At 53.8% G+C, this 23,269-nt stretch overlaps 3 protein-coding genes across 7 annotated transcripts; 1 reads left to right on the forward strand and 2 right to left on the reverse strand.

The window, feature by feature from the left end:
* Positions 1–381: 381 nt before the first annotated feature.
* Positions 382–10,916, forward strand: RNF212B (ring finger protein 212B). Its single transcript, XM_090055380.1, has 13 exons — positions 382–2,529; positions 3,653–3,705; positions 4,830–4,904; positions 7,072–7,187; positions 7,710–7,770; positions 7,907–7,935; positions 8,045–8,091; positions 8,818–8,860; positions 8,933–8,990; positions 9,089–9,122; positions 9,434–9,473; positions 9,552–9,676; positions 9,826–10,916. Exons 1-13 carry the CDS (start codon positions 2,430–2,432, stop codon positions 9,897–9,899), a joined length of 855 nt encoding a protein of 284 aa, XP_089911506.1. The 5' UTR covers positions 382–2,429; the 3' UTR covers positions 9,900–10,916.
* Positions 10,917–11,135: 219 nt separating this feature from the next.
* On the reverse strand, positions 11,136–17,174 carry HOMEZ (homeobox and leucine zipper encoding). 5 transcript variants are annotated; one of them, XM_090055373.1, is made up of 4 exons: positions 16,937–17,173; positions 15,586–15,762; positions 13,939–14,001; positions 11,137–13,831 (listed from the first exon to the last, which is right to left on the reverse strand). In XM_090055373.1, the coding sequence occupies exon 4, from the start codon at positions 13,778–13,780 to the stop codon at positions 12,257–12,259; it is 1,524 nt and encodes a 507-aa protein (XP_089911499.1). In that variant the 5' UTR covers positions 13,781–13,831; positions 13,939–14,001; positions 15,586–15,762; positions 16,937–17,173; the 3' UTR covers positions 11,137–12,256. The 5 variants fall into 5 exon arrangements, with proteins under 5 accessions (XP_089911502.1, XP_089911499.1, XP_089911498.1 ...); XM_090055372.1 differs by having other exon boundaries at positions 15,586–15,780; XM_090055374.1 differs by lacking the exon at positions 16,937–17,173 and adding an exon at positions 16,340–16,644.
* A 168-nt stretch (positions 17,175–17,342) lies between these two features.
* Positions 17,343–23,218, reverse strand: PPP1R3E (protein phosphatase 1 regulatory subunit 3E). Its single transcript, XM_090055381.1, has 2 exons — positions 19,280–23,218; positions 17,343–18,855 (listed from the first exon to the last, which is right to left on the reverse strand). The coding sequence occupies exons 1-2, from the start codon at positions 19,721–19,723 to the stop codon at positions 18,382–18,384; spliced, it is 918 nt and encodes a 305-aa protein (XP_089911507.1). The 5' UTR covers positions 19,724–23,218; the 3' UTR covers positions 17,343–18,381.
* Between the last annotated feature and the right edge of the window lie 51 nt (positions 23,219–23,269).

The raw sequence follows: 23,269 nt of genomic DNA on the forward strand, positions 1-23,269 counted from the left end.
CTCTCCCCCTAGCTGCCCCATCCCCCTTCCTGCCTTTATCCTTGCCTTCGGCACCCGCACTACCTTGTCTGTCCCACACTCTCTCCCTTACCCCCATACTCTTTCCTACCCCTACTTCCTTCCCCTAACTACTGCAAGCCCATGCCCCCAGCTCCACCCCCTCACTACCCTGAAGCCTCTCCCCTCCTGCCCCAGCACTTCCCCCTAAACGCACCCCCTCCTGCCCAAACCCCTTTCCCCAACTGCCCCAGGCCCGCCCCATAACTCCCCCAAAGCCCCTCCCCTAACTGCCCCCAAACCCCTCCCTTTTACCCCCGCCCCTTCCCTTAATTACCCCATCCCTGCCCCAGCCCCTCCCGGCCCCACCCTCCACCACGGCTGTTGGCCCTTTCCCGCCCTTTTCCAACTGTTGCTCCCAGCCTCGTGTCCTGAGGTGCCAGGGTGGGGAAGGGGCCCCTCATTCCCACAGCTTATTAGCCCCCCTCCCATTAATTAACACGCACTGAGCCCAGGGAAGGAGCTGAGGGCTCCTTAGTAGCCAACAATTAAGCCCTAATTTAGTGCCCTGGAGTAGTTAATACACTGATAAATCATGGCGCATGAATAACCAGCTTCCTCCGATTAACTGCAGTACTAATGAGCATTAATATAAGAATGAGCAACTGGCCATGGAAAGGCAGCAGCCATTCCTAGTTACTATTTAATGCATCAAGTGCCCATCAATAACCTATCACCTCTAGTTAATACAATTAATCTCCTGACTACATATATTATTAATAAACAAGCTCTCAATAGCCAATCATTCCTAGTAAGAACGATTACCTTAACACCCTACCAATAACCCATGGATTAGTAAAATATACCTGAAAAAATGTCCCATCAATCCCTAACCACCTCAATTTATAGTTTATGGATAATTAATATAATGGCTAACAGTGACCTAGCATATAGATACTTAACCCATTATTGAATAATAGCACTTTCCTAGCCAGTCACCTATTTTTCAGAATATACTGAAACCGTACCTATTCTAATAATTATAACCTGTCAATACATGTTACTCTTCCATAACTAATATTATTTATATTCCATCCATGGTCATACATTTGCAAATTACATGTATAACCATGGACAGAATAACTTGTGGGGTTCAATTAATCTCTGATAACCTGTGAGGTTCAATTAACTGATGAATAATGTAAGTTACATGTAGTAAAAACGTATTTAATAATTGATAGTTATTACATTAGTGAATAAAAAGGGTCCTCACCCCTCTCCAATCAGTTCTAATTCATACAAATTAATCTCCCATCATTTCTATACATTTGAGATAACACTTGGTGTAATTAATATATGAATGGGTCAGAGATTTTGAATAACCTATGACTCCTAATGGAGTACATGATTTATAAGCCAGAGGTGGCTGATGCATATATGAAAATAATGGTCTACTAATGGCTAGTCATCTCCAATTACAAAATATTATTGATAAATTACCCAGAGTAAAATAAATAATAGGTCACTATTTATCAAGACTCCACAATTCTAATGTACTGATGCAATTCAGAGTTGATGATGATCAATTGACCCTTCCTAATCATTACAAGCTCATAAAAAAGTAACCTCATGAAAAAGCATGTTATTTAATAATTAGCCAATTTACCAGAGTTCATAGCTTCATAGTTTTGATGTTAGAGGCTAGAAGGGACCTTACGTATCATCAGAAATGGCCATAAATAAATAGCCCATGATTAAATGGCCTACAAATATTAAATAGATAGTGAATCAGTGCAGCATCACACCTGGTAAATAAGCAAAAACAATAAACTAGTAGTGGAGTATAATCAATATATAACCCCTAAGCTTTGCTAAATACGTAATAGGTGAAGCATAATGACAAACTAATACAAATCAGTCAAAAATTAATAAATAACCAATGCAACAAAATTAAACAGCAAAAATGAATTATCAATATAATTAATGGATAGCCATTGCTAACAATAATATTTAAAATAAAAACAGGAGTAACAGATTTTATTACCTAACCCTGGCTAAATCATATCTGCACCGTGGACCTATAAATAAGCTAACAAGTCATTAATAACATTTGCAGTGAATAGGCCACCATCAAGTCATGAACTGTAATGCATAAAAAGATAGCGAATATAAAACAGCAATGCTTATAATTAAATTAATACATAAGTAATATTTGATAATTGTATCCACTCATCTTCCGCATACAGACATATCCTGTCCACCGCCAAGTACATCTGAGTATAAATCTAGCCACTTCCCTCCATCTTACCATCCATCTCACTGAACATCCATCCTCCATCTCTAACAGTATCTCTGTCTCCTGGATTATCCATCTCTCACCCCCAACCTGGCCCTTGTGGCAGTAACTCCTCCTTTGTCCATCTCCTCACAGCATGGACTGGTTCCACTGCAACCAGTGTTTTCATCAGAATGGGGCAGACTTCTCCATCACCAGCTGCGGACACATTTTCTGCAGGAAGTGTGCTGGCTGTGGTGAGTGCAAGTTCATTTGGATACAGTTCCTAGCCTGAAGGCCTTGAGGAAGAGAGTAGGGCAGAGGTGGGCAAAATGTGGCCTGTGGGCCAGATGCAGCCCACCAGACCATTTTATCTGGCCCGTAGGGCCCCTAAAAATGTAGAAAATTAATATTTATCTGCCCCTGGCTGCCTGCCATGTGGCCCTCGATGGCTTGCCAAAACTCAGTAAGCAGCCCTCTGCTCAAAATAATTGCCCACCCCTGGAGTAGGGCATGGTGCTCCTCCATAGGACTCTAACAACACTTGGATCACTTGAAATATTTTCAAGGAAAAAAATCCTTCAAAAGCTAAATTATTTTGTCTAAAAAAAATCAGTTTTCAATAAGTCTAAAGGACAAAGAATCTTCCCTGGGACTTTTTTCCCTTTGAAAATTAACCTTTCCCTAAAGACTCTTCTAATGAATTTAGAGGAGAATATTTTTTACAATCTTAATTTAGAAATGGGTGGTGGAGGACAAAATCCCATTTTCTTTCAGTGTTTTTCTTCTTCTACTATTTTCCTGTTAGAAAAAGGAAGGACATTATTAAAAAGAAAGCTAAAGTGAGGGGGGAAAATACCATTTTGCCCATGCTAACTTTATCTTCTGAATAAAAAGTGACAGAAAATAGAGGAAATACACCTCTTTACATTTTTTACTGTGTTTATTTATTTTAACTTTTCACACTGGGAGACTATGGTGGTGGGGAAGGTGCAGAGTCTGCAAAAGTACATTTTTCTAGTGGAAAGCAGTGAAAATAGCTTTTAAAATGCTAAAATACAAGTTTTTTTCCATGTTTTCACCATATCCTCTTCAGTGTTTTTATTGGAAACATATAATGGAAGTGAGGGAAATCAATATATTAAACTAATTTTTTTTCCAGGGAGGACAAAAAGAAAATGAGGCAGAGAGATTTTTTTCTCCTTTGATTTCTATCTCTTTCAGCCTCTTTTTTATTACAAAGCAAGGGAGAAGAGAAGTCTAAAGGAGCGTGTTCCTACATACAGAAACTGCTTTAAATATCCCCACATAACATCCTCTGATGGAGACATAATATTTATAGCAAACATTATTACTAAAAAATTGTTTTAACTCTTCCAGATAAGTGCCCTGTTTGCAGAGCGACCTGTAAATACCTGTCCCTCTCCGATAATGTGAGTTTCTCTCCTTTTGTACCATCCCTCCTTCCTCCTTTCTTTGACACCAGTGCCAAGCAGTACTAGTTTGACTGGAGGCATGATGTTAACCCAATCTTGTTCAGATAGGACTGTCTAGATGCTCCACATTTGGTTAGCAGGAGGATCTTCACGGGAGCTGAAGGTTTTGCTGTGAATAATGTTGCTTCTGGGAGTCCTGGAAGCACAATCAACTGTCCTGGATTTCCAAAATTAATTGTTGATATCGACTCAGGCCACAAGATGTTCCTTGGGAATGGAACCTATCCTAAGTGGAATCTGAGATACCAGCCTGTGCTCTCAGGGGATGCCACAGATATCCCTTAATCCCCCATTAAAATTTTCCACCGTGCTGCAAACAATAAAAGCAGTGCAAGAGGGTCTGACAGATCTGCCCAAGACCCTGTTTTTAAGAAGGAGACATCCATCCATTCTTGATGTAAAGACTCCAAACCAAAACCTAAACACCCACAAATTGATGCTGATTTCACCACCTCCTTCTGTTTTAAATCACTAGGCTTATATTGTCTTTGAAAATTTCAGGCTCCAGGAGTCCTGTGATTCTGGAAGAATCTTTCACTGCTTAAAAACAAATAGGTTTCTAGTCTTCGCAGCACCATTAAATCCAAAAATCAATCAATCAAATCACATGGCAAGCCCCCAAACAACCATAACATTAACTTACAAAGCATTAGAGAGAGAATTTCCACATCTTTCATGCTTACGAATCTTTAGGATTTGCATCTTCAAGCCCAACTTAGGAAGTACTCTACAACCCAAGGACTTGATTTATTTTAATATAAATAGAAGGTGGATTCTTCCAGAATCATGGGACTCCAGGAGCTAGCAATAAGAGGAAAAAAAATAGTGAAAATTGTGAAGTCTGGGGTAAAATGGCCAGTGCTTTTTAAAACTGGTGATGTTATTAAAATAGTGGAAAAATTGAGCCCAGCCAAGTTTGTCTCATTGTTCATTCAGTGACAGCTCAGGGCTATATGCTCCCCTCTGAGGCAGCTGCCTAGCTATTTTGGGTAGAGGATAGGGGCATTATCCAGGATTGGTGTGGCCACCATTTTTCTCTCCCTGCTTCTTTCCATCCATAGATGAAACCACAAGAAAAGATGTTTTTCAAGAAACCGGTGGAAGTTGCCCTCAAGCATTTTGCCCACATTTCCCAGGTAAAGCACCATATACCCATTTCCCAGCACCCCATGAATGGGAAAAGCCCCATATGCCCATATTCCTGACCCCACTAAGCAACCCATCTCCTTTCCATAGGACCACATCAGAGCCAACTCCTCACTCAAGTGGAAAAGCCTATAACTACAGGCTGTTTAACTTGGATTAAATAATAGTGAAGCTGATATGAGATTCAATTAGTAAGAATTAGAAGGTTAGGACTATGATTCATGCTAGTCAATGACAGTTTTAGGTCTTGCCAAACACACCTAATTCCATTCTTTGGAGATCACAGGTTTGCTTGATAACAGCTACATCTGTACAACACTCTGGCTTTCATAAGGTGTTTGATTTAGCACCACATGATGTTCTGATTAAGAACCTGGCACCCTGCAGATGTCAGCAAAAATCACTCTTAAATGGGTTAACAGGCTGATGAATGGAGCTCCACAATGGTTCTTGAGGAAAGATGGTCCTCAAATGGGGATGTTTCCTGAAGGAATCAACAGAGATTGCTCGCAGATCTGCCACTGCTCAACATTTTTCACAATGACCCAGACCCAAATATGAAATTGCTGCTGATAAAATTTGTAGCTGACGCAAAGGCTGGCAAATGGGTAAATAGCAGTGAGGTCAAGGCAGTCACCCAGGACTGGTAGGTCGGCTGCACCTACTCAGACTCTTGCTTTGGAGTCAGAAATGAGGTAACAACAGGTTTCTTATTTTAATGGCTCAATCAGTGGGAGGAAAAACTAGATTTGGCTCAAAATAAAACTGAAATATTGGGGTTTTCCAGTGAATACCTATTCCCCCAAGATTCTTGTAAATCTGAAAGTGGATCTTTTCTTAAGAAATCCTGTCCCCCTCCCACTGTGTCAAAATCTAAACCTTTGCTTCAAAAACACCCCAGCCTAAACATGAAAACATTGTCTTTTGAAATGGTCCTTATATTGCCACTTTCAAAAATCACCCCCCCTTTTTTTTCCTGGGGGGAGGGGGGGGCTGAGGTTATTTGCCAAATTCAGCCCAAATTTCCCTTCCAAAACTCAATTTTTTTGGAGGGGGAGAATTAATCATTTATCAAAAAAAGCAAAACAGAATAAAACAACAAGAATCATGGCTTGATTATGGTCAGGTAGGTATGAAGAAGGAAGGCAGGCTGAGAACAGGGGTCTCTATTTGGAAAAGCAGCAACTTCAGGAGAAATCTCAGGGCCTCTCCATGTTGTCTGCTTAATACCTCCAGTGAGACCAGTGCCACAAGCCTGTGTCCCATATCCTCATTTCCCAAAGGATGTTAGAGAACTGTGGGGGAGAGATGCCCAAATGATTCAAGACCACGACAAGATGTCCACCAGGAAGAGCAGAAGCTTTATGGAAAGACAACTCTGATACTTCAGGTGGTGGAGAGAGATCAACAAGGAACCAGAAGCCCAACCCTGACAGGAAATAAAGCCACCCCCAAGGTTGTGTGAGCCTTCAGCTCCCAATGCCTTTGTATCCGAACCAGACACCTCTCTGGACATTAGCCAAAACTTTGGAGCAGCAGAGAGGGAAATGGACCTGCAATATAGAAGAGGTCAAGTGCTGTTTCCATGTCCTAACTGGCATTAAGATCCATGAATCTCCATCTCCATCCTACTCCCTGAGATGTGACTGCTAGGCTGGATCCCCCTGGAGAGGAAAGAGTTAGTGTTAGGGCTAGGGTTAATTCATATCCCCACCTCTTGAGCCAGCCTGTGTCCCCACCCTGGGGCTGGCACTGCTGGGATAAAATCTAACTCCCATGTTGCCCCCCAACAGGGCAGCTTGGAGCAGGGAGTTGCCCAAGGTCAAGGGGGTGGAGGAAGTCTCAATAATAACCAAGTGGGAGCGGGGAGGGTAGTTAATAATCACAGCAAATAGCTCAGCAGGAGCCCCTTCTCCACCCCTCCTCACCAGGGCTAATTAACAGCATGGAGAAAGCCAGATAAGAGGGAAGAGATAAGGGGGACAAGTTAATCATCTCAGGGAATTTCAGCCCAGTCAGCAGGAACCTTCATAATGCCAGAGGCTCCTGTGCTCTGGATCCCAAATCCCATGCCACCAGCCAGCTAGTACCCTGCCCAGTGCCCCTGGATAGGCCTGGTACTGCTGCCTGACCCGTGCTCTCTCTCTCTGAGTCCAGGTGTGGCGGTTCCAACAGAATCAGAGTGAGCTCTGGCTCTCCTTCTATAAGCACAAGGCATCCCAGGCAGAGAGGACCCTGCAAGAGGTGCGCCAGAAACTCACCACCTGTGACAGGTGGGTACTTGGTTGCAGGGGTGGAGATCCCAGCCCCTCCACACTCTCCCATGTACATGCTGGCTCTCACATGCTTGTGCACCCACTCCCTGAAACTCTCATGCTCATTGCACATCTAGGCTTTTGCACACCTGCCAGCCCTTACTGGCACACTCCTCCTTGCCATCACCCTTGTGCAGCCCAGGTTACCCCTTTGCACATTTCCCATCACAAGTGCATATTTTGGCACACACTCCCTTACACACTTGGGTCCCAGCCTGCTGCACATGTATTGTCAGTCACCTGCCTCATGGTATGCTCATCATCATGTTCCTCCTGCTGTGCTCCCTGCTCACCATCACATGCAGGCCTCACACACCTCCTGCAAACATCCCTCACACACTCACGTCCATGTAATATTCATCCTGGAACATTATCCCTGCTTTACTTGTGAGGGTCAGGGGGGATACTATAGGGGGGCAGTGCAGAGAGATTGGGGCACTCACACTCTTCCTGACCCCCACCCCCTGCTTTCTGTCACAGAGAGCTAGAGCTGCTGAGGCAGGAGAACCGAGAGCTGAAGAAATACCTGAATGTCCTCAAGGCAAGTGCTGTCCATCCTTCATCCATGATGTGCCCCAGCCCTCTGGCTGTTTCTGCTGTCCCCTTCCTTGTCATTGCTTTGCTCCCTCTCCCCTCACCCCCTTTGCAGATGATAACTCTACTTTCTCTCCCTGCAGGCCTCCCCCAGCCGATGTCAGGGCAGCAGGTCAGCAGGGGGAGGGAGGAGCAGAAGAAAACGTGGGGGCATTCAGGGGTGGTGGAGGCAAAAGATACCCTCAAGCATCTTGTAACCTTATCTGAGTCCCTTTATGCAGAAACAACACACCCCGACCAGTGGGCATCACCTCCCCATCACAGACAGGTAAAGAGAGTGCCTGGCACAGCTCTCAAGCAAATGTGTAGGGGCTGGGGGGGAGGGGGAGGTGGGAAGGCAGGGGGTGTGTAAGGACTGGGGCAGCACAGTGGTTGTGACAGTGCAATGAGGTCAACTGGGGCGCATGCCAACGGTGCAAAGCCACATACACGTTTTCACTGGTACAAATGAAACTATGAAATGTGTGCTTGAGAGTCTGAGCATGCGATGGTGCATTAGTGTCTACCCCTGAAAAGCCTAGCATGTGTACTGTACAACTGTGCATGCACACAAGTGTGTGGAAACCCACGCATGCGCATCTCCATGCCCCAATGTGCACGCGTGAACAGGAAGCTGCAAACAAGATTTTGAGGCCTCACGCAAATGTGCATCACACACGCCCTTGTGCAAAGGGTTAGAATGTAATAACATGCTCACCAGTGTGTCATAGTACAGACCTGCACACGTTGATGCACATGCATCTTGTGGCCTACGGCACAAGCATGGGCCCTCATGTGAGGCACGTGGCTGTTCAAGGGGCTGTGTGCAAATGCACCCACCCCCCGTCAATGTGCCCACACCCAAGCCTACCTGGCAACACATGCCGCAGCCCCAATGCAATTGCACGCGAGGCACACGACTGTCCTCATGCACCTGTGAGGGTCCCCATGCTAATGTGCCATGTGTGAAACGCTGCATGATTCCGTGTAACTAACCTGCTGCCTTCCCTTGCAGTCACCCCGCGGTTGGGTCCCCAGCACTGCAGCCAGGTGGTTAGGTAAGAGCAGGTGTGTGTGGCCCAGCAGTGACCTGTGACAGGTGCATAATGGATCCCATTTCCTCCCAACAGCCGCTTCTCCTCACTGGACTCTCTCCCCTACCGGACTGCTGGCACCTCCAGCTGGCAGGTCAGGACCCCCTTACCCTGATCCCTGCCCCCTTCCAGATGGATTTGGGGCACTGCCCTGTGGAACCCCTACCTCGAACTCACCGTGTGTCCTGGCAGGCTGCAGGCAGGACCCCAGCAGACTCCAGCAATGGTGAGAACCCTGGAGCATGTGGCACTCTCAAGTCCTATGCCATGGTCACAGCCTCAGAGCCCCAGGCATATGGGGGGTAGGACCCCAGGACAGAATTGTGCCCATAAGAATGGCCCCTCCTTTACTGTGAGCCTCCTCACCCACCCACCCATTACCCCGAACCTAGTCCTCTGGGGCAATAGCCTCTCTCCACCCCCACCCTGGGGTGACATGGCCTCCCCACTGCCCATGCCTCACACTGAGCCCAGGAGTGGATTCTGCCCCCACCCCATTTCCGTGCTTTCCCTTACCGTTTGCTATCTGTCTTGCAGCCACCCCATCACCAGCTTCCACCCACAGCCAGTCTTACAGGTGAGTCTGGAGATGGGGAGCAGGGGTCTTTCTATCACAGCTCCCTCTCCCTCACCAATCCCTTTCTTGCCCCTGCAGGACTTCCTCCTCCTCATCCCAGACCCCTGGCCTGGGCATCTTCTTCCCACACCCTTTGGCAGGAAGGGAAGTTGACAGGGGATTAGGTCATGCCACCCCCACTCTCACACTAGGCATCTTCTCAGGTGAGCTGGACCCCAAATCTCTGCCGCTCCCCCAGCATTCAGGCAGGACAAGTTTCCCCCTCACCCACCAGCAGCTTCTTTCAGGGGGTCCCAGTGTGGCCCAAATTCTGCCTCCGCTCACTGTCCCTCCTCCTTGTTCTAATCTGCAGATGGGGGAGAGGAGAGCACCCCCACAGAGAACCAGCACCTGATGAGACAGCGGCAGGTAAGGAGGGTTGAGTAAGCACCCTAGCCCATACAAGCAGGAAAAGAGGACCAGCCCCAATCCTGGGGCAGGGCATCAGTTCCTACAAGCAGGGCTAGGGGTGCAGGGCTGACTTGGGGACAAGGCAAGTTCCAGTGGAAGGGGTATGCAGTGGCAAGGAGCAGATCGCAGGGTAGGAGGATCCCAAGGCCAGTGCCTTACATGTCACTTGTTCTCTTCCCAGCTGCAGTTCATCCCTCCCTCAGCCTCCTCGCAGCAGGGCAAGTAAGATCAGACTAGGAAGGCCTCAGGGCAGGGCTGCTGAAATGCAAGGTTCTCTCTCTTCTAAGTATCTCCCCTCTCCCAGCACTGGCAGGAATGCTCAACTGTATTGTATTGTAGGCTGAGGCACAGACGGTACTGGACCCTGCTCCCAGGACAGCTCCTGCCTGCTGGGTATTAGGCTACAGGCAGGCTGGGGCCAGGGGATATGTAGGGGCCCCTACATCTCTCCCCACTAGTCATACCCTCCTCCCTAGAGTCATCTTGTCTGATAGCCTCCCTCTCACAAGCAGGCACAAATAATGTCTTGTGCCAGCTAGTCACATCACAAGCAGATGCCCTTGTACCCCAACACCTCTGGCATATAGCTGGACCCTCCTACAATTGTTCACTCTCCCAGTCACACCTTAACAAAACATGACCCTTGCAGTCAGCCCCCGCCCCCCAAAATCACTCCTCAATAGTCTGACGCCACCTGCGGATGCACCCCCATACGGTCAGTTGCACGCAAGCATCCTACAGTTGAGACATGCTCAGCCTCTGTCACTCAGACACCCCCACCCCCACTGTAGTTAGACCCTAAAAGGACCTCCTCTGTACGACAGTTATACACAAACTCTCCAACAGTCGCACCCTGTCAGTCACCCCCTACATTTATCCCTGCTTCCCTTCACAGCCGCACCACTGTGGCCAATCTGACATTATCACCCCTCCACCCACCACTCAGAGGGACCCTCAACCTTCTATCTACTTGCCAAGCCAGTAGGACACCCTTTCCCCAGAAGTACCCTGCATTGGATACAAGCAGCTCAGCCCTGAGTGGACACGAGCTCCCCTTCCTTCCAGCTGTGACTGAAGGCATTTGGGGGCCAACCCCCCCCAGCTCCAGCTCCCCCATAGCAACACAGAGAAATCAGCGTGATACTCCTCCTTCTGGAGCCGGGTGTAGATACAGGAACTGAGAGGTGTGATCCCCGATACACCCAGACCCAAGGCAATTTGTGCAGCGAAGTTTTATTTGGTTTGAGGGGGGTGGAAGGCTGTTTTTGTTTGTTTTATTTTTGGAGAGGGATGGAAATCAACACACCTCAAACCTGAGCCATGCATGACTCAGTCAGTACAGTTGTTGGGAAAATGCAACAAAGGAAGGAAGAATAAAAAGAACAAGTGACGAGGGAAAACAAAATCAACCAAACAAGAAAGGAGGGAGAACGAGTGAAAAAGGAACAAGGAGAAAAATATGAAGGGACAAGAAAGGAGAGACGAGAAAAGCCAAAAGAGTGGAGGAAACAAACAAAGGAGGAAAGAAAAAGAATGAAGATAAATCAGAGGGATAAGAGAAAGGAGAATCCCTCCCTAGCCCCCCCCCCGCAATCGTATGTTGCTTGCAGTGCCACAGCATTCACCTTCGAATTAAAGACCTGAACATAACAACCAACAACTGGAAGACGCTGTGCCTCCTTCACTCTCTTCTGTCCACCCCTCTCACCCTTGCCCCAGCTGGGGTGTTGGGGGAAGGAGGCCTGGTTTGTAAAACCAAACCTGAAGGACCTTGCCCTCCATCAAATAAATTCACAGGCCTTTCCCCATCCCACCCCTCTGTGTCTCAGAGGTTTTAGACCTCAGCCTGGTTATTAAAGCCGTTTCAAAGCGTGGAGGGGGCTGGCTCTAGAGAGGCACGTCGAAGAGGGTGGAACAGGGGACGTCTGGAGAGGGGAACGTACCTGAGTCCAGACGGAGGGGAGGAGGAAGCTGGGGTCTGGAACAAGAGGGAGAAAAAGGCCAGGGGCTCTAGAAGATGGAAGACCGCAGAGTGGGGTCTCCCCCTCTAGACCTCACGGTGAGGAGCCAGGACCTTGGAGTGCCAGAGGGGAAGCTGAAGGGAGCAGCTGAGATCTGGATCCCAGGAGAGAGAGAGGGGCAAGGAGACAGGATCTAGAACCAGAGATGAGGCATGGAAGAAGGTAACAGGCCTAGGTACCTGATCACGGAACTGGCGGAGCTCCAGGGTCCAGAGCATGAGAAACTGGGCTGAACAGGATGTGAGCTCTGGAGATGCCCCAGGCCCCCTACGCCACTCTCCCTCCAGCAATGGTCTCTGGAGCCGATGCTCCTCATTCCTGGAGGACCAGGTCATCTTCTTCGTCATCATCCTCGTCATCGTCCTCCTCCTCCTCTTCCTCCTCTTCGTCGGGTGCCATCACCTCCTCCTCCTCCTCCTCCTCGCCACCATCCTCCTCACCCAAGCACACCTCCACCTCTGCCGGTTCAGGGGAGCGCGAGTAGAACCAGTTCAGCACCTCTTCTCTCCCCATCCCCGACTGCTGGCACAGCGCTGGCACGTCCACCTCCCGCAGCTGCCAGTGGGCAGCCCAGTAGCTCTCTAGTGGGGCTGTGTCTGGCTGCAGCTTGGGGCTATGGGCCAGAGGCCCGGTGGCCTGGGCCGAGGGCTCAGCCCCTTGGGCTGTGGGCCCGGAGCCAGGCATAGTGTTGTCCCAGAACCACTTCAGCTGCCCATGCTTGAGGGCATAGCGGGTGTCCCCAAACCACTGGATGATCTCAGTTCGCGGCAGCCCTGTGACCTGCTCCAGCCACAAGTAATCCTCTCGCTGCGCCCACTGGCATCGCAGGAAGAAGGACTTGAGCATGGCTAGCTGCTCCTTTGTCTTCCGCTTGATCTTCCGGGGCTGCTGCTGCTGCTGTTGGGCTTCTGGGCTTGGGTGCTGGCCCCACAACTTGGCCCCATTAGCTGGTGGCACAGCTGGGCCTTGTGAGGACACTGGGGAAGAGGATGTTGGCACCGCTTCTGACTGCCCCCCACCATCAGGGGCCCCGAGCCGGGAGGGCTTGCTGAGGTCCCAGGGGGCTGTGCCCACACCCTGTGGAGGGAGATCAAGGCTGGAGGTGGCAGGGAAATCCATCCAGGCGCGGTAGGCGGGTGGTGGCGTGGGATATAGGCTGGGCGGTGGCACAGCTGGTGCTTCCACCCTGGGCTGGAGGGAAGGCCCTGTTGGTAGCTTGCTCTCAGGGGCTCTGTGCCGGGACCCAGTGGGGGTCGGGACAGGAGATACCACCTGGATCTCCTGGGCTTGATAAGGTGAGATGATGGAGGCTGCCCCAGGGGCCTGGACGGGAGAGGTCACCTGGATCTCATGGGCTTGGTAGGGGGAGACCATGGAAGCTGCCCCCGGGGTCTGGACCACTGAGGTCACCCAGCTCTCCTGGGCTTTGCTGGGGGTAGGCACAGAAGCCCCTTGGCTCTTGCCAGCCTGCACCAGGGGGTCCCTGGTGGCAAGTAGTGCCCTGAAGGGCATCTGGTCCCAGTGGACAGCCAGGCGGACTCGGGTGGCCTCGATCTCCTCAGGGCTCCAGCTGATACCGCAGCGCAGACGCTGGGCCATGAACCAGGCCTTCACTTTCTCCATCTTGAGACTGTGCCGGAGACACAGCAGTGCCATGTCGGCCAGGCTGGGATAGGGGAAGCGGCTGAAGGCCTGCAGCAGTGGTTGGTGGGCATCCAGGTCACTGGTCTGTGAAGCCTCCGTCCACACCACCAACAGGTCCTCAGAGACAGGCGGCAGGCAGATGAGGGAGCTCGGCGCCCCCGCATGGCCTGGGGAGGCCTTGTTGGGTGGCATGGCTGGGCCCACCACTAAGGATGGCCGGGGTCCTCTGGTGCTGGGAAGTCACTGTGAGAAAAAAAAGGAGAGAAGGCTCAGGGCAGGATGTAGAGAGGTGCCCTGATCTTGAGGGAGATGGGAAACATGGGAAACGGTAAAGACTGGGGGGCTCTTACCTGCAGTATTGGGGTCCTAAGCGCAAGAGTTTTAGCCCCACGTCTTTCTGGGGACACCAAGACCTGCAGAGAGATGGGGTGGAGACAACATGTGGAGGTGAACGGGATGGGATAGGACCCAGGTATCTGGCTTGTACCCACCAGACCCCATTCTCCTTCCAGAGCTGGAGGATCCAGGAGTCCTGGCTGCCAGCACCCTCTGTTATCATCCACCAGACACTATTCTCTTCCCTGGTGTTTGCTGTAACCCACCATTCCCAAAATTACAGACAGACAGAACCCAGGAGTCCTGGCTGCCAGCCCTACCCACTAGATCCTACACCTCTCCCAGAACTTGGACAGAACCCAGGTGTCCCAGCTGTCCTAAAAAGGTCCTATTTAGCAAAAAATAAAGGCAAGAAATACCTACTAATTAACCATTTTTTAAAAGAGAGGCCAATAAGTTGACCAGAGCCTAATTAGAGACAGCCATTACTCTGGATGCTAATTAGCTTGAGAAATAAAACCAGTAGCCCTGGATTTGTTTATCCCTAATCAGAGACAATTAAAGAAATGACTGAGAAGTGATGGCTCATACATTCTGACCCCCTAACACAAAAATTGAGCTGGTAATTGAATTATTTGCCAAAAGCAGCTCCTAAAGACCTATTACCAAGCTGGTTGATTGTCCAAGAATGGCCTGTTTAATTAAAAGGGGTGGTAATGCCAGAGGAACCTGGGGGCCAGGAGGTTTGGGCACCTCCTTGCTCATGTTTGGGACATCAGACGAGCTGTTCATACTGAGGGAACTGGCCTGTGGGAAACCTGGGCACCAGTGGTGATGGAGTTGGTGGGCACAGCTTGGTCTCTTCAGCCCATCAGTGAGGGACAGACTCAATCCCAACTCAACAAGGGGAAAACAACCAAGGTTCCTTCAAGATCCAGCCATCGTCAAGGCTTGATCTCTTCCGCTGGATCTCTTTGGCCCATTAACCAAGATCAAGGGATTGACTCAATCTTGACCCAATGTGGGGAAGTGCCAAGGTTCCTTCAAGATCCAACCAAGGTCTGATGGACGACAGCTAGACGTGGGCACTAACTGCTGGAGGATAACACCAAGTGAGGGACCCTCAGACGTTGTTCCACTGCCTCCCTGGGAGAAAACCCCAGCAACCATCACTACCTCCTGGCCTTCATCCCCCAATGAAGACATTAAGCAACATTCAGTTGCTGTTGGCAACATCCTAGGTTTGCCAACTTGGTTCTCCTCATGGTCATAGGTGAGGCTGACCACCTACTACCATCTGACCCTTGCCAATCCCTATGGTTGGGCAACATCTCTCCCCACCGCTCGTTCCCTATAGCACAGCTTCTGTCTGATGAATGTTGCTGCTGTCACCACTGCCATCTTGTGGCTGCCTCTGGCACTCAAGAAGCCACGTTGGGATCCAGCTCCTATCTTGGCAGCAGTCCCTATGAAGATGGCTCCCTCTTGAGCAAGGAACGGGACAGGAGGTAATAGGCATATATTCCCTTTAGAAGTCTCAGCCAGACCAATCACCCCTTGGCCTTCACCTCCCCGCCCCCTCCAAAACAAAGCTATTGAGCAACGTCTAACCACCATTGACAGCATCCTATGGACATCGATACAGGTTTCCTTGTGCTCACCAGACAAGCGAAGCTGGTCCATCACCACCATCCAACCCCTCTGTCTACCCCCACGGTTGGGTTCAGTGATGCCTCTGTCCCGCGACGCTCTCCGTCACTGCTTGGTTGCCATCTTGTGGCTGCTCCCAGTGCTCAAGAGGCCATCTTGGGAGCCGGCCACCATCTTGGAAATGATTCCTGTGAAGACGGCTCCCTCTTGAGCAAGGAATGGGACAGGAAATAACGGGCATGCAGTGATGGGACATGGCCTTCGGAAGGCCTGGCCACCCAGACTGTCCATGCAGACAGGTCAGCTGGCCCCAATGAGTTTGACCCCCTGCTCTAGGCTAATACAAGTCCTCCAGCTCTCCTAGAAAGGAGTGGGAAGCCCACAATACACTAAAGAACCACGTTCCTGTCTTCTTCCCATTCCCAATACTTATTAGCTTAACTGGGAACACTGAAAAGCTGCTCAAACAGAGGCCTTCATGAGAAGAAAACATAGAGGACTCTGGCCTCCAAGAACTGACCCCAAGACCAATTGTGGAGGGTAACTTGGCCATGCCATGCTCCAGATTGGTCAGTGGCAGAGGCTCCCAAGGGTTGAAGGGTGCCAACCCAAAGAGCTGGACGGCTTAGCTCCTCCACCATGAGGGCCAAGGATCTGGTGGATCCCTTCCTAAGCAAACAAAGCCACAGGATTCAATTCTGCTCTAGGCTAATTCTCTGTCTTGCCAGTCAACCCAGTGATGGCTCCTCTTGGTGCCAGACCCACCTGAGGGAGCCATGGGGAAAGAGATGCTGGACATGGGCACTGCCCCTCCTGTGGGGAAGGTGCCTGCCCTGCTGCCACCCCTAAGAGACCAGAGTTGCGGGTGACCTGAGTTGGTCTGGCCCACTGGGTCCCCAACATCCCACAGTCAAGCCCCCAGCAGGGAAGGAATCCAGGCATCTGGGCTCCCAGCAACCCCCAAACAGGGAGAGAACCCAGGCATCCGGGCTCCCAGCATCCCCCACCTCCTCCTCCTCCTCCTTCCTCAAACAGAAAGGGAACCCAGGTGTCCCGGCTACCAGCAAACCCTGCCCTCCCCCCAAACTGAGAGAGAACCAGGTGTCCAGACTCCCAGCAACTACACCCCTGCAAATTGGGAGAGAACCTGGGTGCCCAGGCTCCCAGCCCACTCCTCCCTCCCCTCCCCAAACACAGAGGGGACCCAGGTGTCCAGGCTCTCCCCCCGCCAGGACGAGAAGAGAACCCAGGCGTCCGGGCCCCCCCGCATCAGCCCCTCCTCCCCCGATCCAAACCAGGAGCACGCCCCCCACCCCCAGGGACCCCCAAACACGACCCCGCCCCTGACCCTCCCCCACTCACCGGCCCCCTCCTCCGACCCCAGTTTCCCCCCAAGTTTGGGACTTTCCGCCCGATGCAGCCTGGGAAATGGACGCGCGGGGGCGGGGCCAGCCCGGCGCTGGCCCTTTAAGGGACCCCGGACGCCAGGTTCCCGCTGGAGCGGCTCGGAGGTGTGGGTTCCTCCCTACAGCCTCTAGGGGCGCGGGGGGGATCGGGACGCCCGGGGGCTTTTCCAGCTGGGGAGGGGGCTCGGGCGCCTGAGTCCTCTCCCAGCTCCGACACACAAAGGGGGGGAGGGGGCGGCGGCCATTGGCTGGGCCAGAGCTCGAGCCACCCCGGATGTCCCCGCGTGGGGGAGGGGAGGCGGCCTGAACGCCTGGGTTCCCGTGGGGGGGCGGGGAGCGGGGTCTGGGAGGTGAAAGGGCGGGGGGAGGGGCTAGGAACCCGAGCGCCAGGGTTCCCTTCATCCCTCCCCCTTTTGTTTTCTGCAGCTGTGCCCTGGTTTCCTGGTGGGGGAGGGAGCAAGGGGGTGGGGGGAGCTGCAGGTCGGGAGTGAGGGGCACCAGTAGGGCTAGGGGGGTAACAGCCTCAAGACCTCCATTTCCCTTTGCCCCTTGCTCGGGTGCCCCCCCCACCGAGTTCTAGGGTCATGTGGGGAAACAGAGGCAGGGCAATAGCCATGTCTGGAGGTGGGGCAGGGGTCTATCATGCATCACCCCTTGCACCCCCGCCTCTCTGGCTGTGGCTGGGAGCCCTGATGCCTGGGTTCTCTCCCCACCCCCAGGGGTCCCAGAGACACCCCAGGCAGCCCCGCACTGTGGTTGGACAGATGAACACTGGGGACGCCAGCTCAGCCAGTCTAGACTTCATTGGCTTTATTGTCAGGCAGTGTGGCCTCCGTGGCAGTGGTGCACCCATGCCTAGCATCCTCCATGCTGGGGTGCCTCTCCTCTGGTGGGAGGAGCCTCTGGTGGCTATACCCCCCCAGGTGTAACTAGCCTTGCCCCCAGGGCCAGAGGGGGAGTCCTGCCCCCCATCAGACCATAGCTAGGGGTGTGTGTGGGGGATGCCTCTAGGCAGAGTGCATCTTGGGACATCTTGTAGTGCAGCTGGGGGGCCTGGCTGGGGCTGCAGGGGTCCTGGTTGGGGACAGGGTCCTGCCTGGGATTGTGGGTCCTGGCTGGGGCCTGAGATCCTAGGGCCAAGGCTGGTATTCCTGGCTGGCGGAGTGGGGTGTAGTGCAGGGGTCACAGGCCTCATGGGATCATGGGGAGGGGGTCCCACGTGGGGTGTGCTGGGATGTGCAGGGCTGTGGCTGGAGGCTGGGTCCAGGGTCCCCCCTGAGGCTGTGGGCCTGCAGGAAGAGGGGTGTGGAGGATGCAGGGTAAGGGTTGCGGGGCCAAAGACCAGTGGTCTGGGTGAGGGACATGAGCTGGGTGGAGGTCCTGATGGGGACTGGGGCAGTGCTAGGTGAAACGGCTCCAGTCAGGAAGGGGCAGGGGACTAGGGGGCAGCTCACGGGGGGAGCCAGCAAGTGGCATGGCGGGACGCAGGGAGTAGTTGTGGCCCTCATTGTTGTCCCAGAACTCGGCACCAGCAGTACGGTAGCGCAGGGCAAACTCCAGGGTGGCACCAGGCGGCGGTAGTGGCAGGCGGAAGGCAAAACGGTCAACACCAGGCGCAGCGGATGGGCAGGCACCGGGAGGGGGTGGCGTGGGGCCAGCATAGGCAGCTGGGGCCTCGCACTGGCTGGCCCAGCCATCCCATGTGTAGCGCACGCTCACCTGCTTTTCATAGGCCAGGTCCAGCACATGCAGTGTCCCCGCCACGCCCACCCCCTCTGCCCGTGCCCCTTCCAGTGCCACCGCCTGCGCTGCCAGCCGTGCCCCCATCTCTGCTTCCGTTGCTGCCCATGCCCATGGCACTGCCACACTGCTTGCCTGCCGGGGAGAGAGACAGTAGTCAGCGGTGATGGGTGGCCATACACTGCCCCTACCTTCTGTAGCCACACACTTCATCCCCCATGGCCCTGCCCCCACAGCCTGTAGGCCCACCGCGCAGTTGCCTCATAGCCCCATCCCCAGCACCCTTATAGTCCTTCCCCCAGCCTATAGGTCCACCCCACCAGCATCCTATAGCTCGCCCCATAGCCTGTAGCCACAGGCCCCCCTATAGCCCTGCTCTAACACACTTGCAGCTCCATCCCCAGCCTTTAGGCCCACCTCCCAGCCTGTAGCCCCACCCCTAGTATCCCATAGCCCCTGCTCCCAGCCCCCACAGCCTCTAGCCCCAGCCCCCTGCCATCCCCCTACTTCTCCAGTCTGTAGCCCCACCCCCAAGCAATCCCATAGCTCCACCCCTCACCTTGATGTAGGGCAGGCAGGGTGGGAAGTGGCTGAGGGAGTCCCGCCGTAGCTGGGCCTGGACACGCTCAGGCACCTGGGGCAGCTGGGCTGGCCAGAACTGCCGCACACTGGCCAGCTCCAGCCCCAGTGCATCGGCGAATCGTACCCGCTTGCGTGCCCCGGGGCTGCGTGCCCGCCCTGAGCCCCCCCCATGCCCCGCCCCTGGCCCTGGTGGGGCAGAGTGAGCCCGACGGGTCTGGCGGGTGCGGGTCCGGCGGGCACGGAGCCGGGGGGCACGGGGCCGGGCAGAGCGGCGTGAGCGGCCCTCGGCCTCCGAGTCCTCCGAGTCGTCCGCCAGGCTGGGCCGTGCGATGCGGTAGTAGGCGCGTTCGTACAGCCCTGCAATGTAGCTTAGGTTGCGCGGGATGTCACCCCGTGGCGGTGGCGAGGGGGTGCCTGCCATGGCCCCCTTTCTCTGTCACTGGCTGGGCACCCTCCTTCCTTTTTGCGCTCACTCTGCTGGGCGTTGTGTCTTTCTCCTCCTTCGTCACAGGCCTGCCACCTTCCCTCCTTCCGAGTCTTGCTCTGCCAGGCCGTGCCCCTCTATCCCTCTGTCACCGGCTTCCCTGTTCTCTTCTTCCGAACCTGTCACTCCACCAGGTTCCGTGCGCTCCTGTCTCTGGCCTGCCACGTTGTCTCCCAAACCTCTCACTCCATCAGGCTCTGTGCACTCCTATTCATCTGTCACAGCCTGCCACATTCCCTCCTTCCAAACCTTCTCGCCCCAGGCCCCACGTCCTTCTGTTCCTCCGTCCCTGGCCAGACACACTCTCTTCTTCTGAAGGTCTTGTTTCGGCAGGCTCTGTGTCCTATCTTTCCATCACCAACCTGGCATGTTCCCTCCTTCCCAGCCCTTCACTCCACCTGGGCTCCGTGTCCTCCCACACTCGCTCTTTCCAGCCAGCCCAGCCTTAGCCCTCCATCAGAGCCCTGTCCTGCGCGCGTTCTCTCCGTCACACTGCCTTCTGCACTCCCTTCTTCAGGTTCTCTCTGTACCTGGGGCCTGTCTTGTTTTCTCCAGCTTCACAAAAGCTGTTTCTCCGTCATGCAATCTTCCACCTTCCGGTGTGCCAGGGTCTACCCCTCTGGCTGGGTCTGTCTTGTCTCTCTCAGTCAGTCAGTTGTCCACATTTCTTTCTTCCCCTGAGCTACTCGTTACTTTCCCTATTCCTCCATTATGTGGTCTTCCACATTCCCTGCCTCCCCAGAGCCCAGTGCTGTCCCTTCAGCAAGGCTCTGCCTCATATCTCTCCATCAGATGGTCTTTCACCTTCCTTCCTTCCAGTGGGTTCGACTCCGTTCCTTTGTCTGGGCCTGTCTCTTCGTCGCACTGTCTTCCTCCTGGTCTCTGTCCTTCTGAGCGCTGCCTGGTTCTGTCTCCGTCCCTCCGCCCTCTGCCTTCTCAGATGCCAGGGCTCCCGTCTCTTGTCTCTCCCTACATGTGATGTATTGCTCCGCCTGGCCCTGAATCTTGATCTCCCTTTCCACCAACAGGCTTTCTCCTTTCCTCTCTCTTCTGCCTGTTCTGACCGATTTGTGCCAGCTCCTCCCTCCCACCTTTATTCTCTTTCTCCTCCTGCCTTTCTTTCAACATCCATCCATCCCAGCAGCCTGCAAATCTACTTGGGGATCACCTCCCCACCCTCAGCCCTGATCAGCCCTGTGGGGGAATGGGGAGAGAGCAGAAGGCAGCAGGGAGCTCCCCCAGAGCATGAAGGGTTAAGGCAGAAGGGACCCAGGCCTCCAGGCAAGCCTGGAACAGCAAGTTCCTGCCAGGCAAAAGGCCAGCAACCAGGATCAATAATAAAGGAGGCGAAATAGCTAATGGAAGCCCAGAACCAGCCCGGGACTGCCATGCCCCCCCAACAAACCTGGGCTGTGGCTCAGGTGTGCGGGGTACCAGGGGGGGCAGAGGGCTGCAGGCTGGGACTGAGGGACACCCATAGGCTGCTATTCAGGAGTGAAGGGCAGCAGCAGGCCTGTGGGCTAGGAGTGAGGGGCACCATGTAGATACAGTACCCACATCATTAGGGGCCGGCCAGGTTAAGAGGCTAACGAGTTTCTGGAGTCATTAATCATGCAAAGAAGATGCTGGCATATGAATAATGAATGAGATGCCCAGGCTGCAGTCTTCTCCTGCTACCCCATCCCCCTCACTTGGGGGTAGGGCAGCGCCCGCTCACACCAAGGGCAGTCATGTTGGTCCCCTGGCTGTGCCTATGGCAACCATGTTGCCTCCATGCAGCGGTAAGGCAGCAGGGCCCTGCCCCTCAAGCCATCATACCAATGCTGTTGCCAATGGGTGGCCATGTTGGGTTGATGCCAATGGGTTGGCCTCCTGTCAGCAGGGTGAGCCTCTTGGCCTACCATGTCCATTGCCTTGGGGCTGAGAATGGTGCCCCCAATATGGCCCCTCCCCCTTCAAGGGGCAAGTGGGAGGGCAGTCATGTTGCTGAGGGAGGATGCAGGGCTCCAAGAGGTGGGAGCCCCAACCTCTCTGTGGCCTCTGGGCCTCGGCCTTCAATGGGTCATACTGAGGGCAGCCATGTTTGTCCCCTCTTCCACTGAGGCAGCCCCAGAGGGGTCACATGACCCTGGCAGGCATCTTGTGGCACTGAGGGCAGTTGGAGCCTCAGTTTTCCCTTGTAACACTAATGAATCCCCCTACAAGGCCCTCCCTTAGGGCACGGCAGCCCCCCCCCCCGATTTGGGGAAGGGGAAACTGAGGCAAGAAGCGCCAGGTCCTGGCCTTGGTGCCCAACACTGGGGCAGGGGCGCAAACCCAGGTGTCCGAGGGGAGGGGGAGATGTGATGTAACGGGGATGTAGGGTCAAATGCCAAGGATGAATCCAGGCTGAGATGGGAGGTGAAAGGGTCAAAGATGAGGGCAGGCAGATACTAAGGGATCAGCTAGGAGGGACTTCGCCAATTTTCCTCCTCGGCCGGCAGCCAATCTGCTACTGGCATTGGGTTTCCCCGTTGACCATCCATCAATAGGGACTCGGGAACACAGGCGCCTTAGCCAATCAGACGCCTCTCCCCGCCCACCAGCGAATCAGCGGTCTGAGCCCCGTTTGACCGACAGCGGCGCCTGCCACTGGCATGGGAGGGACTGAAGCGGCCTTGACCAATCAGGAGGTAGCGCTAAGATTGCTCTGTCCAGCCAAGGCAGAGGAGAAGAGGCAATTTGGCCAATTGGGAGCGAGGGTCTGTGACTGCCACCTGCTTGCATGTGACTGACAGGAACACTGACCAACCACATTGGGCCGGGGGGCGGGTACAGAGAGGCCTGGTCACCGGGATTTTTGATCGGCAGCCGGGACGCCGAATCGGATCGGAGTGATGGCGGCCGCTGCGCCCCCCCGTCCACCGTTTTACAAAAAAGAACCAATCAACTACCGAGACTGGCTTGACTGGCAGCTGCCTCAACCTCAGGCGCCCGCCCCTTCTGAATACCTCCTGCCCCCTCCCCGACCCCTCCCGGGCTCTCGCTGCCAGGCCGTTCGCTACCAACCCCCCGCTCCCCTAGGCAGCCAATCCTCCCGCGGCACTCTCCGAGTGGCGGCACCACCTTCCAATGGACGCTCAGCTGAGGGAACAGAAAGCCTCCTTTTCCCTCCCTATTTTTTACCTCAGTCCACCAATCCCCTACCCCCTTCCCCTCCGCCAGCCAATGGGAGCGTCTTCTCTTCAGAGCGACGGCTCCGCCCTCCCACGGAGCTCCGCGGGGGCGGGATAGGAAGGAGCAGGCCGCTTTCCCCGCCCCCTCGCTCATCCTCCAGCCAATGGTAGCGGCGGCTCTTCAGAGCGACGGGAGCGCTGCCCAATGGGACCGCGAGCGGAAGGGGCGGGGCGCAGCCGGCGGGCAGGCGGCGCGGCGCGGCGAGCGGGCGGGCGACCATGGCGTCCGCACGGGGACGGGCGGCGGCGGGCCCAGGGGGGGAGGCGG

Source organism: Crocodylus siamensis, chromosome 6 (assembly GCF_052110815.1).
Source record: "Crocodylus siamensis isolate JL-2025a chromosome 6, ASM5211081v1, whole genome shotgun sequence".
Taxonomy (NCBI): Eukaryota; Metazoa; Chordata; order Crocodylia; family Crocodylidae; genus Crocodylus; species Crocodylus siamensis.